The sequence below is a fragment of the Nannobrachium achirus genome, assembly GCF_963921795.1.
Source record: "Nannobrachium achirus genome assembly, chromosome: 2".
Taxonomy (NCBI): domain Eukaryota; kingdom Metazoa; phylum Chordata; class Actinopteri; order Myctophiformes; family Myctophidae; genus Nannobrachium; species Nannobrachium achirus.
The window spans coordinates 19,106,897-19,124,416 of NC_137811.1; the positions used below are offsets into that span (position 1 = coordinate 19,106,897).

The following is a 17,520-nucleotide window of genomic DNA, read 5'->3' on the forward strand; positions in this document are numbered from 1 at the left end:
GTACTGTGGTTTGCCCTGAACCCAGATTGGCAGGAACTCAACAAAGAGTGCCTTGATAAAAACTCCTTGAGTTGTCCGCATATTAATGATTCAAGTGTTTTTGATAAACACGACAACTTAGAAATGGGCCTATAATTATTGAGGTCTGTTTTATCTCCTCCTTTGTGTAAAGGAACAACGTGAGCTATCTTCCACACTTTTGGGATGATACCTGTTAAAATTGATTGATTAAAAATATGTGCAATGGGCTCAGAAATTAATGAGGCAGAGAGCTGGAGGAAATAAGGATCTAAGCCATCTTCGCCAGTTGCTTTTTTGGGATCAATAGATGAGAGCGCCCTACCCACTTCCTCAGATGTAAGAGGTTTGAGGGAAAACTGAGGGACTTCATCAGCATTAACTAAGGTAGACCCATTTAATACCAGGTTCCTCGTGGAGATATCAGAGTGGGTATTATTGAAAATATGCCCAGCTGTGATGAAATGATTATTAAATGTTGTGCATATTTCCATTTCGCCAGAAATTACGCTTTGACCATGCTTTATATGGGTGGGCATGGTTATAATATTGTTATTTTTAGTTGTTGAATTTACTAATTTCCAAAATTTTGCTGGATTTGAATAACAGATTGAGAAATGATTTAAGTAATAAATTGATTTAGCTTTCCTCACCGCTGCAGTGAATTTATTTCTAATTTGTCTGAAGGCAGTCCAGTAGGAATAATCTCCATGCTTTCTAGCTAAGATCCATGCCTTATTCTTTGATCTAAGCAATACGGTTAGATCCTGGGTGAACCATGGACTTGACCGATTTTTTATTCTCTGATTTTTTAGCGGAGCATGTTTATTAACCAGTAAATTGAAGTTCTTAATAAAGTGATTTAATGCTCTTTCAGGTTCTAAAATGGTTGATGTGCTTAAAATATCCATGTGATGAAAATCATCAAAAAAGATCTGCTCATTGAAATGCTTAAAATTACGCTTTACAATAACTTGTGGCTGTGCTTTCTTTACCCTAGTGTCTCTTATGCAGGCAATGGGACAATGGTCACTTACATCAAGTTCAAAGACACCAGAGGCAGTAATTTTATCACTCTTATTACATAGAATAAGATCTAACAAGCTTGATCTTTCTATGTTGTTAAAATTGGGCCTGGTTGGTTCTGTGATCAATTGGGTGAGGTTAAGATTACTACAGATTTCTTTCCATTTATCCGATACATTAGTTGCCCAATTTAAATTTACGTCACCCATAATAATAATTTCTGAATTTTTATAGAGAGAAATTAACCTAGCCAATTTCTCTAAGGCTTCGGGCTTAGCGGATGGAAGCCTGTATATACCAATCACAATAAGTGTATTTGTAGGCCCCAAGTTGACTCTTAGAGCCAAGAATTCAAAACATTTTTCCACAGCAACAGCCTTAAGAACAGTAACAGAAAAACAAGTTTTGGCATAAATGGCCACTCCACCACCTCCACTTGAAATTCTATCTATTCTAAATAAATTGTAATCATTTAAAAATACCTCAGAATCACTGTGCTTGTTCTTTAACCAAGATTCAGTCATAATCAAAATATCTGGATCTGTTTGAGCAATAAAAATTTTAAGATGGTCTAATTTTCCTTCTTTAACCAAACTTCTAATATTCCAGTGAATTAAGCCCAGTCCTTTTCTATTTTTAAAATGTTGTACATTAAACTCTGGCGATCGGTCAGAATCAGACTGGTACATAGAATAAATAGTGGTGTTTGGCAATAGGGGGACCGTAGATAGATGTGAAAGGCGTACATCACGTTTTAAACAATGAGTATGATAAGTTCTAGCAGTTATCAAGACCTGTATTTGTTGTATAACGGGTGATGAAACATGCACATTTTGACAATCTGGCCACCAGGGGGCAGATGTATTGCAGGTATGGGAAACTGAGGTGGAACGGAACTGATAGTGACCGGCAGTGTCCTTGTTTTGGCCGGACGAATTTATAGCGGACGTAAACAGTCAGGCGTGGGAGTCCAGTGTGCGCTGCAAGTGGAATGATAATGATTCATTCCCTATTATGCTCGGATGTAGGCCATCTGGACTGTAAAAGGCTGGACGAGCCCAAAACAAATGGAAATTATGGATGTAGATTATGTTGCAAGATGAGCAAACGGATTGCAGCCAGTGGTGCAGGTCAAGCAACTTTCCAAATCGGCTTTCTCCACGGCGCAGCAGTGGGATAGGACCCGAGACGAAAACTTGTTTACGGCACCCAAGAAGGAGATCTAGGATGTCTTTGAAATTCCTTCTAGTGTCAACAGATTGTCGGTCGTTGACACCTATATGAAGGACGATTTTCTTGATGGAGGATGGGAGAGAGACTAGGATAGTGGGGAGTCGATCTAGGATAAAAGTAGTATTTGCGCCTGGATAACAATAGACCAAGGCATTTGAGATCCGAATGCCTCTGACCATACTATCCCCAATTATTAGTACCGTGGGAGGTGAGGGCCGACTACGTAGAGGACTGGGTCGCAAACCGCGACCGGAGGTCTTGTTGGTCGGCAGTGAGGCTTTGGAGGGGCGCTGCTTAGCCCTAGTGGAGCTCGCTGAAGCGGAATGAGACACCACAGCGGGCCATTGTAGTGGAAGTGGAGGAGGACATAGCGATGGTCTCGGCATGGGGGTGAAGTGGGCAACATTTGCACGAGCAGTCGCCGGGCGCATGCAATGGACAGAGTCTACCACCTCGCTCCTCTGGGGAGGCGAGGGGTCAACAACCCGATCCATGGCAGTTCCCCAGCTCTTCACCCTCTTTCTCCTGGGGCTGGACTGATGTTCTTCCAGGAGTGAACCAAGTACTTCAAAGTTATTGCTAAGAAGGATAGGGGGAGAGGTAGCACGTGAATTCCTACCCCACTTATGGCCGGAGCGACGGACTGCGGTCCAGGGATCCGAGGCGACAGTGGCGCTGGCCCTGGGCCGTTTGGGTTTGGCACCCAGCATAGGAAAATCCACCTCCGTGGTGACATCGCTGAGCGCTGGGTCCATGGCTGGAGGCTCCTTCATCAGGCCCGGCGGTTGAGAGCGAGGCACGGGGACGGGGTCCTCCAATACAGCAGACGCGAAGCCTGCGGCGGTCGCAGCAAGCGAGTCGAGAAGCTCCTCGTCCTTCTGGATGTTATGCAGGATCGAGATACGAGCCTCCAGATCTTTGATCCTCTGTTCCTGGTGGAGACAGCGTTCGCAGCCCAGAGTAGAGGTAAGCGATGGCATGGTTGTACACATCGGGGGTCCTCTGTTTCCCTCCAGGCTGTTGACAGCGGCGGCAGTAGTAGCGGCCAGATTGCAATGATCCCGGGTGATCAAAGCATCCGATGATCAAAAGGTCCACTGTATATGTAGCAGACAGATCAGGCAACCTTTACCCCAAAACGTTTAAAACAGGGTGGAGGGGGTTAGCAGCTTCTTGGCTAAAAACGAGCCACAGCTACCTCGCTACTAGGCTGGCGTCTAGGCTGAGGGCTAGCCACAGCCAGCTAGCAGCGGCAAAAGTTAGAGATATAAAATAATCCACATTGCCGATCACTAAAATCGCATGTGTAGTACGATTGTGTATGTCACCGGGCTAGGCTCCATAAGTTTGGTTAAAAACAAATGAGCAGAAATATGTTAAAAAGGCTGATATAGCGTCTATGCGACAGAGCGTCTGACAGAGCGTCCTCACTGTTCAAGTTCAGGAGAGTGAACTCAAAAGTGTGGAGTGGACTAAAACTAAATTGATACTTTTAAAACATTTGAGTACTTTTTTCACCACTGCAGACTTCACATACTGGGTAGCATGGGGTCTTTGTGGCGTGGCGGTGGGGGGGCCTAAAAGTACTTGTTTGCTCAAAGTTTCCTTGAGCAAAGCATTGAATCCTCTAGTTGTTCCTGGTAAGCATCTGGGTGTATGACACCTGTCATGGATGATATGTGACAATCTTAGGTAATCAACAAGGTATGACGCCAGTTTTTCAAGTCATCTTTCTATGTCACCTTCCTATGACCATCTATGATGGAAGGTCACTTCCGGGGAAGGACATGTTCAAAAAGTGGGCAGTCACCGTGTCTTATAAATTCTCACCTCCAGGTTGAATCTTAAAGCACGACCTCTGCAAAGTGCAAGGTAAGAGGATGGGCAAATACATATATATTGGCACCCAAAGATTTCTGCAAAATAACATATTTTGTGAATTTGCAGGTTGATTCCTAAAACAACCTCTGCAAGGTAGGCGGATGGGCAAATATATTGGCATCTAGATTACTGCGTGTAACATATCTTGTCAATGTTCTACATTTACATTTTATCTGGTTATTTTCTTTGTGGTGTTGTTTAATACATTGTCAACAGGTTTGTGTCAGATGTCCAGGATGTGGACCCTGGTGAGAGTGTTGGCTGTTCTGTTAGTTCTGTTCATACAGAATGTTACAGGAAACGGTCCAGGTAAACTGCCTCTAATGTCCTCTTATTGGGATGGATGTGATGTTTAATATTCATATTAGATGAGTGTCCTGCTTGGTAGTCCTTTTACATGATATTACATTAATATGCTTTTACAACCATAGATGATTTTAAAGCACAAAGTATTTGCGTGTTAAGGGTTAAAGGAGTAGTTCACCCCCAAAATGTTTTTTTTCTTCTTCTATTGATTAGTCACACCATGGAGACTTGAGTATTGATTTCTTTTTTTTTTGAGCGGTGGTCACACCGTCTCCATAGCGTGGCCGTGTGTGTAGGTATGTTTGTTTGTTTGTATGTGGGTTTGTATGTGGGTCTGTTTGTAGCCTCAAGCCTGTGGTGTAGTACCTTTTCTGACCACACATGTTAAGGGAGGGGCGCTGTTGTTCAGGCCAGGCCACACACACACACACACAAACACACACACACACACACACACACACACACACACACACACACACACACACACACACACACACGGGGGGGGGGGGGGGGGGGGGGAACCACCGCTCAGTTCACACGGGTGTGATTTCTTTTGTATTTGTCGCATTCTTAAGACAAAACAAATGTACAGTATTATAGTAAATTTAACCCCATTGATTCTGGATGGGGACCCAAATACAAGGCCCTGGATGGGGACCCAAATACAAGGCCCTGGATGGGGACCCAAATACAAGGCCCTGGATGGGGACCCAAATACAAGGCCCTGGATGGGGACCCAAATACAAGGCCCTGGATGGGGACCCAAATACAAGGCCCTGGATGGGGACCCAAATACAAGGCCCTGGATGGGGACCCAAATACAAGGCCCTGGATGGGGACCCAAATGCATTTGTGTGAGACTCATTTACTTGACCCTTGACCCTAAATGTACCTTTCTGATTCTGACCCAAATGCATTTGGGTCGGGGGGGGGGGTGCGACAAATACAAAAAAATATTATTTAACTCAAGTCTCCATGGTGTGACTAATCAATAGAAAAAAAGTCATTTTGGGGGTGAACTACTCCTTTAACACATCTGCCGCCTTACACGTTTATAAACGTTCTATTTTGCCCAGCTATCTACCGCCTTACACGTTACTGTACGTTCTACCGTTTTTGGCCACTGGGGGGCACTGTTCACTAATATATGAGACAGCAATGTGTTCACAGCTCTTTGGGCAGCCTGTGATGCTGATAAAAAATTATAAAAATGTTATTCATGTAATCAGCTTTCTGCACACCTTCTTCAAGATGGCTGCCAAAATGGCCACCATCCACATGCTGTAATTGTTTGTGTGTGTTAATCTAAAAATAGATTTTTCTTGGGGTTGATTATATTTTTCTGCCAACTGCAAGGGGGCAATGGACATCTTCTGAGAGCTTATTTTTTTTCAAAAAATGTTTAATTTTTTTTTTATTTTCATTTTAATTTTTTGTAAAAAGCCGGGCAGTACTAAGATAGATTTTTTTTTAACCCTTGGCAGGCATTGTGTTAAAGATGAGAGAACATTGATGCTTTAGACTAGAGTGACTTGTGTACTTTGTGTCCCTTTCTGTGTGTGTGTGTGTGTGTGTGTGTGTGTGTGTGTGTGTGTGTGTGTGTGTGTGTGTGTGTGTGTGTGTGTGTGTGTGTGTGTGTGTGTGAGTATGTGCGTGCGTGTGTGCGTGCGTGCATGTTGAACAAATCTTTTGCTTGTTTCACCTAAATTACCTATTTTAAATATTATAATAATAATTATTATTATTATTATTAGTATTATATTCACAACTGGCTAAATGAATAGCCTTATGTATTAGTTTTGAATAACTAATTCCTTTCACAGGTACAACCATCCTCAGCTGTGAATCATGTCATGATCAGGCTAAATGCCTGGAGTCACCCGACAAAACAGAGAGAGACAACGCCTTCCTCAGCCAATCAGTGTCCTGTGTGTGTAACGACGGCTTCGTCGGTGATGGCCTCACCTGTTACCATGTAAAGCTCTGCAGTGATTCCTCTTGTTGTCACCAAGGTTACAGATGGTCACCAGAGAAAGGCTGTGTGGATATTGATGAGTGCTCCCTCCCTGAGGCACCCTGCACCCATGGCTCTCAGGTCTGTGTGAACACACCTGGCTCCTTTGAGTGCAGAGTGCATCTCTCCAGGGCCAAAAGATCTGCTGTTCAGTTCTCCTGTGGCAACAAGGCTTGTCCATCAGGTCAGGACTGTATCAACTCTGGCTGTGTAGATCCCTGTGATCACTACACAGCACTGAGAGACGACTGGAGAGCAACAGATTACCCTTATAGTCAGGGCTCACACTGTGACAACAGCGCTTTTGATGGGAAACGGTGGTATCGCCTGTTCCTGGGGCAAAGCAGTGCCCAGATACCAGAGACATGTGTGAAAAAAAACATGTGTGGAACACAGGTTGCTGTATGGATGAAGCAGCCTCATCCAGCAGTGTCAGATATGATTGTAAAGTGCAGCGTCTGTGGTAGCTATTCTAGTTCCTGTTGTAGTCATCCCCAACCTTCCATCCATGTCAAGAACTGTCATCATAACTACTATGTCTACAAGCTTGAAAAGACAAACGGCTGTAACATAGCCTATTGTGCAGGTAAATAGCGTGTTGTAAAATTGTTCATATAACTATTAATCTATAATATTATCACAAAGATTGTTTGGTGACGCTGAGTTTCTAAAAGATGAGCTGTAATAATTCTCAGACCTATGTTCTCCTCAAATTATCCTCAAACCACTTCAGCTTCTGTCACTTAAAGCCTTTAAGTTTCTGTTGGTCAACCCCCCTCAGCTTCAGCCTTCAGTTTATGAACTTATTTGTTAGTCAAATCCAAATTTCCCCAAGACTGATTGGCCTTGTCTGGTTGCAAGTTTGTCACACATCCCATTCATGTCAAGAACTGTAAAATGTCTAAGCTTGTAACTGCAATCAGTTGTCAATTAGCCTATTATGCAGCTATAGTGGTATTATAATATTAGATTACAATAAAGCTTATTTGGCGGCTTGAGTGAAATGCATCGAGAAGGCTTGAGTGCTTGTTGTTCAAGTTTGAAAATGTGTTCAAAGAGTTCTCCCACCTTGCTTTTACCTTCCTATCTTTCTCCTTTTTAGCCACTTATCATCCAGGTTCACTTATTTGTGGTCAGAGTCTAATCCAGATTGGCCTGCAACTGACCGATCTACAATCCTTTGGTTTGAATGGATCCTCTGGTCACCTGGCCGACCCACGGTGCTCATCTTTCAAAGAGCGTGATGGAGCAGTGTGGTACCAAGTGGAACGTCATGCTGACACCTGTGGGAACACATTGACGGTGAGGATCTGTCTGATAACTTGTTGCTGTTGTTATGGTAGTTCTGTTTCTTGCAGTAGCCTCATTTTCTCACTGCAAGAAACAAAACAAAACAAAACAAAAAAAAAGTCTCTTCTCTTCTCTTCTCTTCTCTTCTCTTCTCATATTATTACAATAATTATGTATGATTATCGTTCAGGTCAGGTGGCTTTCACAGACATGTTGGCCACAGTATATTAGATGTTACAGGACTTAGCTCATACAATCATGCTTTTTTTATTTATTATTGTATTAACTTGTTTATTTCATTGTTTGCAGCTGGATACATGATTTACTCCAGTCCACTGACCATTCATTTAACCTCTGTCTTTCAGACCAACAACACCCATGCCATCTACTCCAACAGTATATTTGTCTACTCTGCAAATAATGGCTCAACACCTGTGAGTTTCCACTTCTCCTGTGTCTATCCTCTGGACACGGTGGCCAGCCTGGATGTGGCCATCAGACCAAACCTTCAGTAAGTAATGTGTAATGTCTTATTTAAAGTTACTAGTGAGAACACAGTTAATATACCTACATTCAAAGGTTGAATGAAAAATGTTTGGTATTATTGTATAGTTATAGTTAGTTATAGACCATACAAGACGTTCTCTCTTATCTGTCTAGATTGGGTCAAGGCTAACTTTATATCCTATACTGTAGGTATATACGGTTTATAACACATTTTATATGACTGAAAATGTATATACAAAAAAATGATATACAAACATTGTGTTTACAGGACAATGATCAGAATTTCTTTAAAAATCAAAGGCTTGTTTACAGTTAATTACAGTATGTTTCCTTGACAGGCTTAAAGGTGCCATGTCAGGTGTGGGTTCACCAACCAACGCCTCCATGTCCTTGTTCCAAAACTCCAACTACACAGAGCCTTACCCAGCAGGCCCAGTCACCCTGCCAGTGGGCTCTGCCCTGTATGTAGGAGTATCTGTAGGGGTAACGGATCCAACGTTTGCGGTCGTTCTGGACGACTGCTACACCACTCACTCTTCCAGCCCTGATGACCCCATGGGTCACTTCCTCATTCAGAACAAGTAGGTTTTTTCAATGCACGGTGCAGTGTTAGTGTGTTGTACAGGTCTGATAGCTCCAATTATGCTGCGTACGTTCACACTAGGGCATTCACCACATTTTCGAATATGGCAACTCTGTTGCATTTGAGCCTTTCTGCCTCCGCCTGCCTGTCTGCATTTGGGTCCTAAACCTCCTGCCTTCGCCAATCGTGACACTATACCAGGGGTTCTCAAACATTTTTAGGCCGTGACCCCCAAAATAAACATATTTGAACTGGGGACCCCCACCCTGACAAGCACAAGAATTGTAGGTATTACAATTAATGTGACTCGGTTTCCGCAGATAGATATTGTGAAAATAGCAGATCTACATGCTAGATCGGCTATTTTCACAATGTTCGCCTCTTGCTTACTTAATATTTGACAGTTTGGCCAGTCCTGTCGAATATTCGACTATTCGAATACTTTGAGGTCGAATAATTATACTAAAAATCACTATGTGAATGCCCTAGGGCCCCTAGTTCACACTACTGTAGCAGCAACAAAGCAACAGGTTAAAAGTCCTTTTCAATGGAAGCCACAGCAATATGAATCTACAAAGTGATTTTCGATACTTTGAAACTCACCAATGACGTGTGAAGCCTCAATCAATCTTTTTTTGTTTCACCATTCACCAATCACAGGTCCTGCTCTATTCTGTAAATGGAAGAAAAAGTAATTATTAGCGTTAACCAGTTCCCTGTCCTATTAACCCTACCCATTTCAGTTTCCATTTATGTAGTGCGAGTTGAGCAATACTTCAACAGCGACTCTGAATTCATATATTATTAGTGGTTAGTTTTTACATAGATTTGTACCTGTTTGCATCTCTTTTGGTAAATAGAAAATGATGACACATATTTTAGAAAGCCTATTTGTCTTAATCATTTTGCTGCCCCTCCTTGACCATGGTACACGAGGGCACTTGCCCTATGCAGTCAATGGATAATCCTTCCCTGGTATAAAGTAAAAAAAAATGTCTCAATTTATTGTTCTTTTATTGTTAGATTATGAATGTAATTATTTGTTTATTGCTAGATTATGAATGTGAGTATGCATTTATTGTATTTATTGTAGGATTGCAGTACAATCCTTAAAATTAGTCATGAGCCTACAACGTGACATTTCTTTTCTCCAGGTGTTCTACCAACCGTCGTCAGGTGACAGTGGTTGAGAGCGGCTCTTCCCTCCAGGCTCTTTTCTTTGCTCGGCTCTTCCTGTTCAATGGAGACAACAGAGATATCTACCTTCACTGCAGCCTCCACCTGTGTGACCAGAGAACCTCCTCATGTTCTCCTGTACGTTTCACACTTTCTTTCCACACTCTGCTGTTGTTTCACACCAGACAGTTAAGTCAGTAGCAAACTGTGTGCTTACTGCTATTCCTTCACCGTTCACAGGTTTGCTCAGGGACAGGGAGGCGCCGTCGCTCCGTTTCCACAGCTGTACGCTTCAAACCCATCACCATTGGACCAATCACCTGTGAGTATGAACAACAATAAGAAATACTATATTTTATTAAATATGCAGATCTGACATGCCATGACATCTCAATATCATTGAAGTGGATTACATTTTGTTGTTGTTTTTTTCTCTTTGTTTTGTATCTTCAGGGGACAAGCTAGCTGAGTGAGCCAGTGGACAACTTTAAATGACTCCAATATATTCCATTTTCAAATCATGATTTCGTGAGGGGTTTCTTGTGTAGGTTTCAGAAATATACTATCCTATGATGAATCTATTCTATAACTAATCATTAACAATTATTGTATTTCTCTGTATTTTCTCGCAAATCAATAAAAATGACAACAGTTAAATGTTGATTTGATTAATTCAATAAATCGCTTTGAAAAGGCAAATCTGTGTCTGCTTCTTCAAGATCCAAATCCCATAACATATAATTATTTAGTTTATGTAAAAACATGTGAATGATCAATGATGAAGTATATTCGAACAAAAATAAAATGTAAGTACTGTATAACCTCAATATTTAAGTTATTGTAGGAAAACACACTGATTATTTAACTGTTTTTTTTTTGTATCCTCCTTGACATCAGGTGTGTCATAACTAATTTAACTCAATATTGCTAAAAAGGTGATACTGATAATCACTTCTATTTAAACATCATCAACTACGTTAATTTTCCCTGATTACACAACAGTATATTCACAATGCACACAATATAATTATCCTCAGTAGGATGAATATGATATGATTGGGCCATAACATGGCCCAATGGGGCCATGTTCTGACAGCAGGAAAATTCTAGAAATCACTTTTATTGTTGTAATTTGCTCACTGATTATTTAATTTCATACACAGATTTATTGCATTATTTTGATAACTGTAATGATTGGTGTCACTGAAAATTATGAGTAAAGCATTTTAAACTTATGAGCGACTTTGTGGATGTGAGTGTTTTAAGGTGCGCGTCATACAGTATTTTAACCTCCCATGCTTAGCCTACCGGCTCTTTTAACTATTGGGGTTATTAGCAGCGGCAACAGGCCTACTAGGAAAGTGTGCTCCTCAGAGTGCAGTTCTCTGTCAAAAAAACTAGCACAAATGGCCAGATGGACACAAGCAAGAATATAGTCTTTGGTCATCATCAGTGGTGTAAAGTAACTAAGTAGATTTACTTAATTACTGTACTTAAGTACAATTACTGTACTTAAGTACACCCCCTCGTTCGCCTAAAACGAGGGGGTGATTATCTGCCTCTGGCGCAGGAGAAAGGAGAAGAGAAGAGAGGAGAGAGTAGAACGGAGACAGGGTCTAGGGAAACAAATAGTACACGCGCTCCCTATTTGCGAGACAGTGCGCTCTTCGTATTATATCACCTCTCTCTGAGTCTGCATGCAGTGCATTTGGCCAGAGAGAGAGAGGGGAAAGGGAGCAGAGCATTCACCGTTCCTCCTCCGCCCGTGTCCCTGCATACTGGCAGGTCCCCGCAGCAGCTGGTGGAAAGTAACTAAAAGTACATTTACTTGAGTAGCCTGTACTTGTAGGCGAGTCCAATTTCCAGTACTTTCCTTCTACTCCACAACACTTCGGATCCTTTTGTATTTAATACCCAGCGATTTATTTTAAAACATTAGTCTTTTTGCAGTTATAAATTAGCCTAAAACATACCATGCTTTTACCAGTAATACATTCGTGTACTTTTTCCAAGCGGCCACGCTGCCAGAGAGACACGGAAAAGGAGAAAAACACCGTTCCCCTCGGCCTCAATGCAACGTGAGAAACCATATTTGGACTAACCTTCTACATATTTGCCAAATGCCATGAACGTGTCACTTTGCATGTATGATTTAGAGGCAGAAGAATAAACAGTGAATTATTAAAAAATAATGTTTCACTTTAAAAAAAAAATCCGCCGAGACAGATCTGACCGTATTGGTCCAAAGTTCATGTAAAAAAAGTTTCGCGCACGTGATGCGAAAATCCCAGGAGGTGATAGATTTTTACTGTTTTTCATAAAATTCAAAATTGTGGGAGAAGTAAAGGTCAGAGGTCAAAGAGCGTAAAAGTTGTTCGGCATGAGGAGACGCATAAGTGTATACAGGTTTCATAGCTGGATCTGAAACAGAGCATGAGCTTTATCTGTTCAAAGTTGTCATTTTTCAAAGGCTTCCTACAGCGCCACCCTTTGGCCGATTGTTGCGAGCTTCGCGTTTTAGCCATTTGGCATAGTCCTCTGCCATACTGCTGAGTTTCGTAAAAAGCGACTGCACGGTCTAGCCGCTAGAGAAAAAGTGGCGGAAGAATAATAATCACTAGAAAATAGTGTTCTTTCGAAACAATTGTGGGCTCGCTTCAAGCCAGAAAACAATGGCTATAAAAGTACACAATGTCAAGATCGCAGGCAGTGCTCTCTTTGACGTTACTGACGTCAAAGATTGGTCCATATTGTTCCAAAAATGTGTTGTGCAAAAGTTGACCCGCTGGTGGCGCTATAACAGACAATGTGAGAAGGGTGGTATCTGTTCCTTGACCTATTGGGAATGTGCTTGCAAGATTTCACGCATATTGCAAGCTGTGTTCATGATTTGAGGTGTTTTTGGCTTTGGCCACTTTATCGCTGCCTGCAGCTATATTTATTATTATTTTATTTGTTTGTGTGTGTGCACTTCATAGGCATATTAGATAAAGGTCCTTAGATTGTGTGTAGAATGTTTCATGCAAATTGCTAAAAGAAATCCTAACGGGTTTAAGCGTTTCAAAAACTGCTCAAAATGATATAGCGCCCCCCTATGGCCAATTGGAGTAAGATTGGTTTTAGTGATATTTGGACTAACACTCTACATCTTTGCCAAATGCCATGAACATGTTACTTTGCATGTATGATTTAGAGGCAGAAGAATAATTTGCATAAAACTGCAATATTCATTGAATTATTAAAAAAGCATGTTTCAATTTAAAAAAAAATCCGATCTGACAGATCTTTAGATATTGGTCCAAAGTTCATGTAAAAAAAGTTTTGTGGACGTGACGCGAAAATTCCAGAATAAAAGCGGGTTTAAGCGTTTTACAAACTGCTCAAAATGGCGGAAAATCTAAGGGCGGAGCTTACTTAACAAAGACACAGATGTCTTCCGCTTGAGTCAAAGCACGCGTGTAAGCAAGTTGCATGTCTTCAAACGAAACGAGGCATGACTTATGCCCGTTTAAAGTTTGAATTTTCAAACGCTTCGTATAGCGCCCCCCTTTGGCCGATTGGAATAAAATTGGTTTCAGTGATACTTTGACTTACCCTCTACATCTTTGCCAAATGCCATGAACGTGTAACTTTGCATGTATGATTTAGAGGCCAAAGAATAATTTGCATAAAACCGCAATATTGATTGAATTATTAAAAAATTATATTTCACTTTAAAAGAAATCCGGCAGTTCATGTGAAAAAAGTTTTGTGCGCGTAACGCAAAAATCCCAGGCGGAGATAGATTTTTACTGTTTTTCATATAATTCAAAATTCTGGGGGATCTAAAGGTCAGAGGTCAAAAGTCAGAGCGTAAAGGTTGTTCGGCATGAGGAGACGCATACGTGTATACAGGTTTCATGGCTGTTCCTAAAACAGAGCATGAGCTATACCTGTTCAAAGTTCGCACTTTCGAAGGCTTCCTACAGTGCCACCATTTGGCCGATTGCTGTAAAAAGTAATAGCACACGTCGCCACAGTAAGCTGAACACATTGATGTTTTTATTTTCATTTTCTCACTAAGTATGTAGGAGTTGAAAGGAACCGAAGTTTTGAGGAGAACTTGATATGACTGACTGCCTGCCTAGTATAGAAATAATGACAATATCTAAAGTGTGCTCGCCTTACAGGCGAGCCCACAATAATGGGAAAGTCCAATATCAATGAGTGGCCATTTGCCACTTCGTGGCCTTAGCCACTAATAATAGGCTTAAATTATAAAATAGCCTAATAACAGTATTTTCCCAGGCGGCCACATAGCCGGTGGTCTTTATAATTAAGAGCCAATTAAATATTTTAACAGTCAATGGCATATATGCCTATTTATTGCCGCAAACGTGATTTGATTCTTATTAATAGACTTCATATATATTTGTTTGTTTGTTTTTATCCCACGATTTTGTAACCCATGTTCGGTGTCAATTAATTATATTATCTAATGTAATCCTGGGCGCTACACTCCCTCTGCCAACCTGGAGACAATAACGGACTATTAGACTTACTTCTATAGCACTTTGTAAAAACTGTGGATAGAATATGACGTCTTCCCAGCCGTTTAGGAGGGTATCAGGATCGGGAAGACAAATTATACCCCCATCTAAAATTAGTTTGGACCTCCTCTGGTCCTCTATTTCTGTAATCTGTAGCGTATTGTTTTGGTGGTTGCAGATTTAAAATACATGCTGCACGGCAACAGGCAACTAAATCCTTCTTTAATGCATTTGACGCAACAATGTCACGGTCTAATAAATAGCGTAGATGAGGAACATTTAAATTACTATATTGGTCATCTGCGTCCGTCATCCTCCAAGACTATCATCAAACCCAATAGCGGCTCTGAGATGCGCCCCCTAGAGTTGGATGCGCATGGACCCAAACAATCCCAGAGACCTTTGCGAATACCCGGAATGCATTGCGCCATATCCAACATGGCGGTATTTGCGTACTGGGTTATGAGGGGGTAGGATGGCTGAGCACCAGAGGCATGGAGGGTCACCATCCCCCTATAATGTAATGTATAACTAAATACATAATAATAATAATAAACCCCTCCAAAAAGAAAATAAAAGTGACAGGAAAAAGACATGGCTGGAGGAATGGGTGTATCTGCCAGGTTGAGACAGAACAGCATGGCTCACTGATAACAGCATTACACCTGCTGCTACGTAGCTAGCAGTTCTCTAATGTATTACAATGTAAAACTAAGCACTTGTAACTGTACCTGGACATCTGTCAGCTTGCACTAGAGATCAGTCCAGTGGTTTGCAAGGTTAGTCTCCAAAAGCTAAACAGACAGAAAGGCACACACACACACACACACACACACACACACACACACACACACACACACACACACACACACACACACACACACACACACACACACACACACACACACACACACACACCTGTAGTAGATTTATTGTGTGATGCATCACAGTGTTATATTGTCCATGAGCAAGCAAGCTGCACCAATCTAGAACCCAAGTAGCTGAGCTGATTCACAGCCAAATATAACTACCGGTAGTTATTTATGCTAATTATAATGATGATTAGGCCTCATTAGTTAAATGTTTATATAAATGAGTTACAACACTTTGAACACCATTGTCAAATAACCTCAAATGAACTTGCCAACCACATTATGGATTACAATGCAATGACATGACTAACCTTTTGAACTACATGCTGTTGTCCTGTGAAATAAGACCAGGAAGCTTGCACCAGAACATACTGTAAGTCCTCCTTTGTTCCTTCGTGGGAACAAACATTGGAGGCATGAGGAAGAAACCTCCCGAAACATGATAGAACAATGGAGATTGTGGGCTGATCAATTAATGTTGTTATTAGCAGACACTCTTAATCCAGAGTGATTTACAGTAGCAATGACAGCACAAGGTAACTGGTTATACAACTGGTGTAAACGAGAAGGGCACTGACATTGGTAAATAAGTTGAACCTACAGTAGCAATGGCACGAGGAAGAAAAGATTGGATGTCAAGAAAAACAAAGTTACATTCACCAGTTGCTGTCATTGTAGGTTAATAATGAACGCTTGTCTTGATGGGTTCATGCATACGGACAGCATCCTCCTCTCAGACACCCCCAAAATGTGTCTGGCCTTCTTTAACAGTTTACTGAATCTGTTGGTGATTGATAATAAAGGTATTTTGGGGTCAAAACAAAACTTTTTTTCCTGTTTTGTTTTGTTTTGTTTTGTTAAACGGTTAAAATACTTTTTGACATAAAATGCCATGTTTTTATTTTCTTGATAGTCAATGTGCCTTATTAGCCTACATTTAATTATGATATCACATCAAAATAAAAATCTTTCCAACTGATTTTGATATCTCATAATACATAACCTTTTTCTTCTTCTTTTGAAATATGTTCTTTCGCATAAGAAGGACATTGTAATTAAAATGATCATCAGACTCAGAACAATAACCTCGTATATGTATTCAGATCAATCTGTATTGTGTGTCTCTGCCAGGCCAGATGGCCAAAGGCTATATTTTTTCTTGTGTCCGTCCGGCCATCCGTCTGTCCGTCCGTCCGTCCGTCCGTCCATCCGTCCATCCTTCCGTCCGTTTGTCTAGCCATTTGTGCTAGACTAGTATTCTTCAAAACACACATTCTACAACTTTTGTCCAAAACTCACACAAACCGATACACATTATCTCTGAAGTCATGTGATCAAGATGTATCAGTCAGATTACTCATAATATATCATAATAATACTGTATATCATAAAATGTCCAGGCCCTGGCTTGGCAGAGAACTGTGCTCTGAGGAGCACACTTTCCTAGTATACTTTGAATTATATCTTCATGTAATCAATAAACCAATAAATTTGTCTGAATAATCATATAAAGTAAAATACATGGAAAAATATGCACCTGTTTTAAATGGTCTCTAGTTAGCTCTTAAACCACTAAAAGCCCCTATAATGCTAAAACAAATAAATAATAATAATCCCCTCCAAAAAGAAAAGAAAAGAAAAGTGACAGGAAAAAGACATGGCTGGAGGAATGGGTGTATCTGCCAGGTTGAGACAGAACAGCATGGCTCACTGATAACAACATTACACCTGCTGCTACAGTATGTAGATAGTAGTTCATTAGTGTATTACAATGTAAAATTATAAGCACTCAGAGTTGTAACTGTACCTGGACATCTGTCAGCTTGCACTAGAAATGTGGTGCAGATCAGTCCAGTGGTTTGCAAGGTTAGCACGTACGTGCACACACACACACACACACACACACACACACACACACACACACACACACACACACACACACACACACACACACACACACACACACACACAATCTAGAACCCAAGTACTGATGAGCTGCATCACAGACAAATATAACTAGTTATTTTGAGACCCATTTGATTTTTATGCTAATTATCAAAAATTGTAAACTTACTACATGCTGTT

The 17,520-nt window shown here is 41.0% G+C and overlaps 1 protein-coding gene across 1 annotated transcript; it reads left to right on the forward strand.

Moving 5' to 3' along the window:
* Positions 1-4,394: 4,394 nt before the first annotated feature.
* On the forward strand, positions 4,395-10,507 carry LOC308296962 (uromodulin-like; the record flags this gene model as incomplete). Its single annotated transcript, XM_080740328.1, has 8 exons — positions 4,395-4,467; positions 6,288-6,845; positions 7,581-7,780; positions 8,134-8,279; positions 8,614-8,856; positions 10,013-10,172; positions 10,275-10,356; positions 10,488-10,507. The coding sequence occupies 8 exons, from the start codon at positions 4,395-4,397 to the stop codon at positions 10,505-10,507; spliced, it is 1,482 nt and encodes a 493-aa protein (XP_080596454.1).
* Between the last annotated feature and the right edge of the window lie 7,013 nt (positions 10,508-17,520).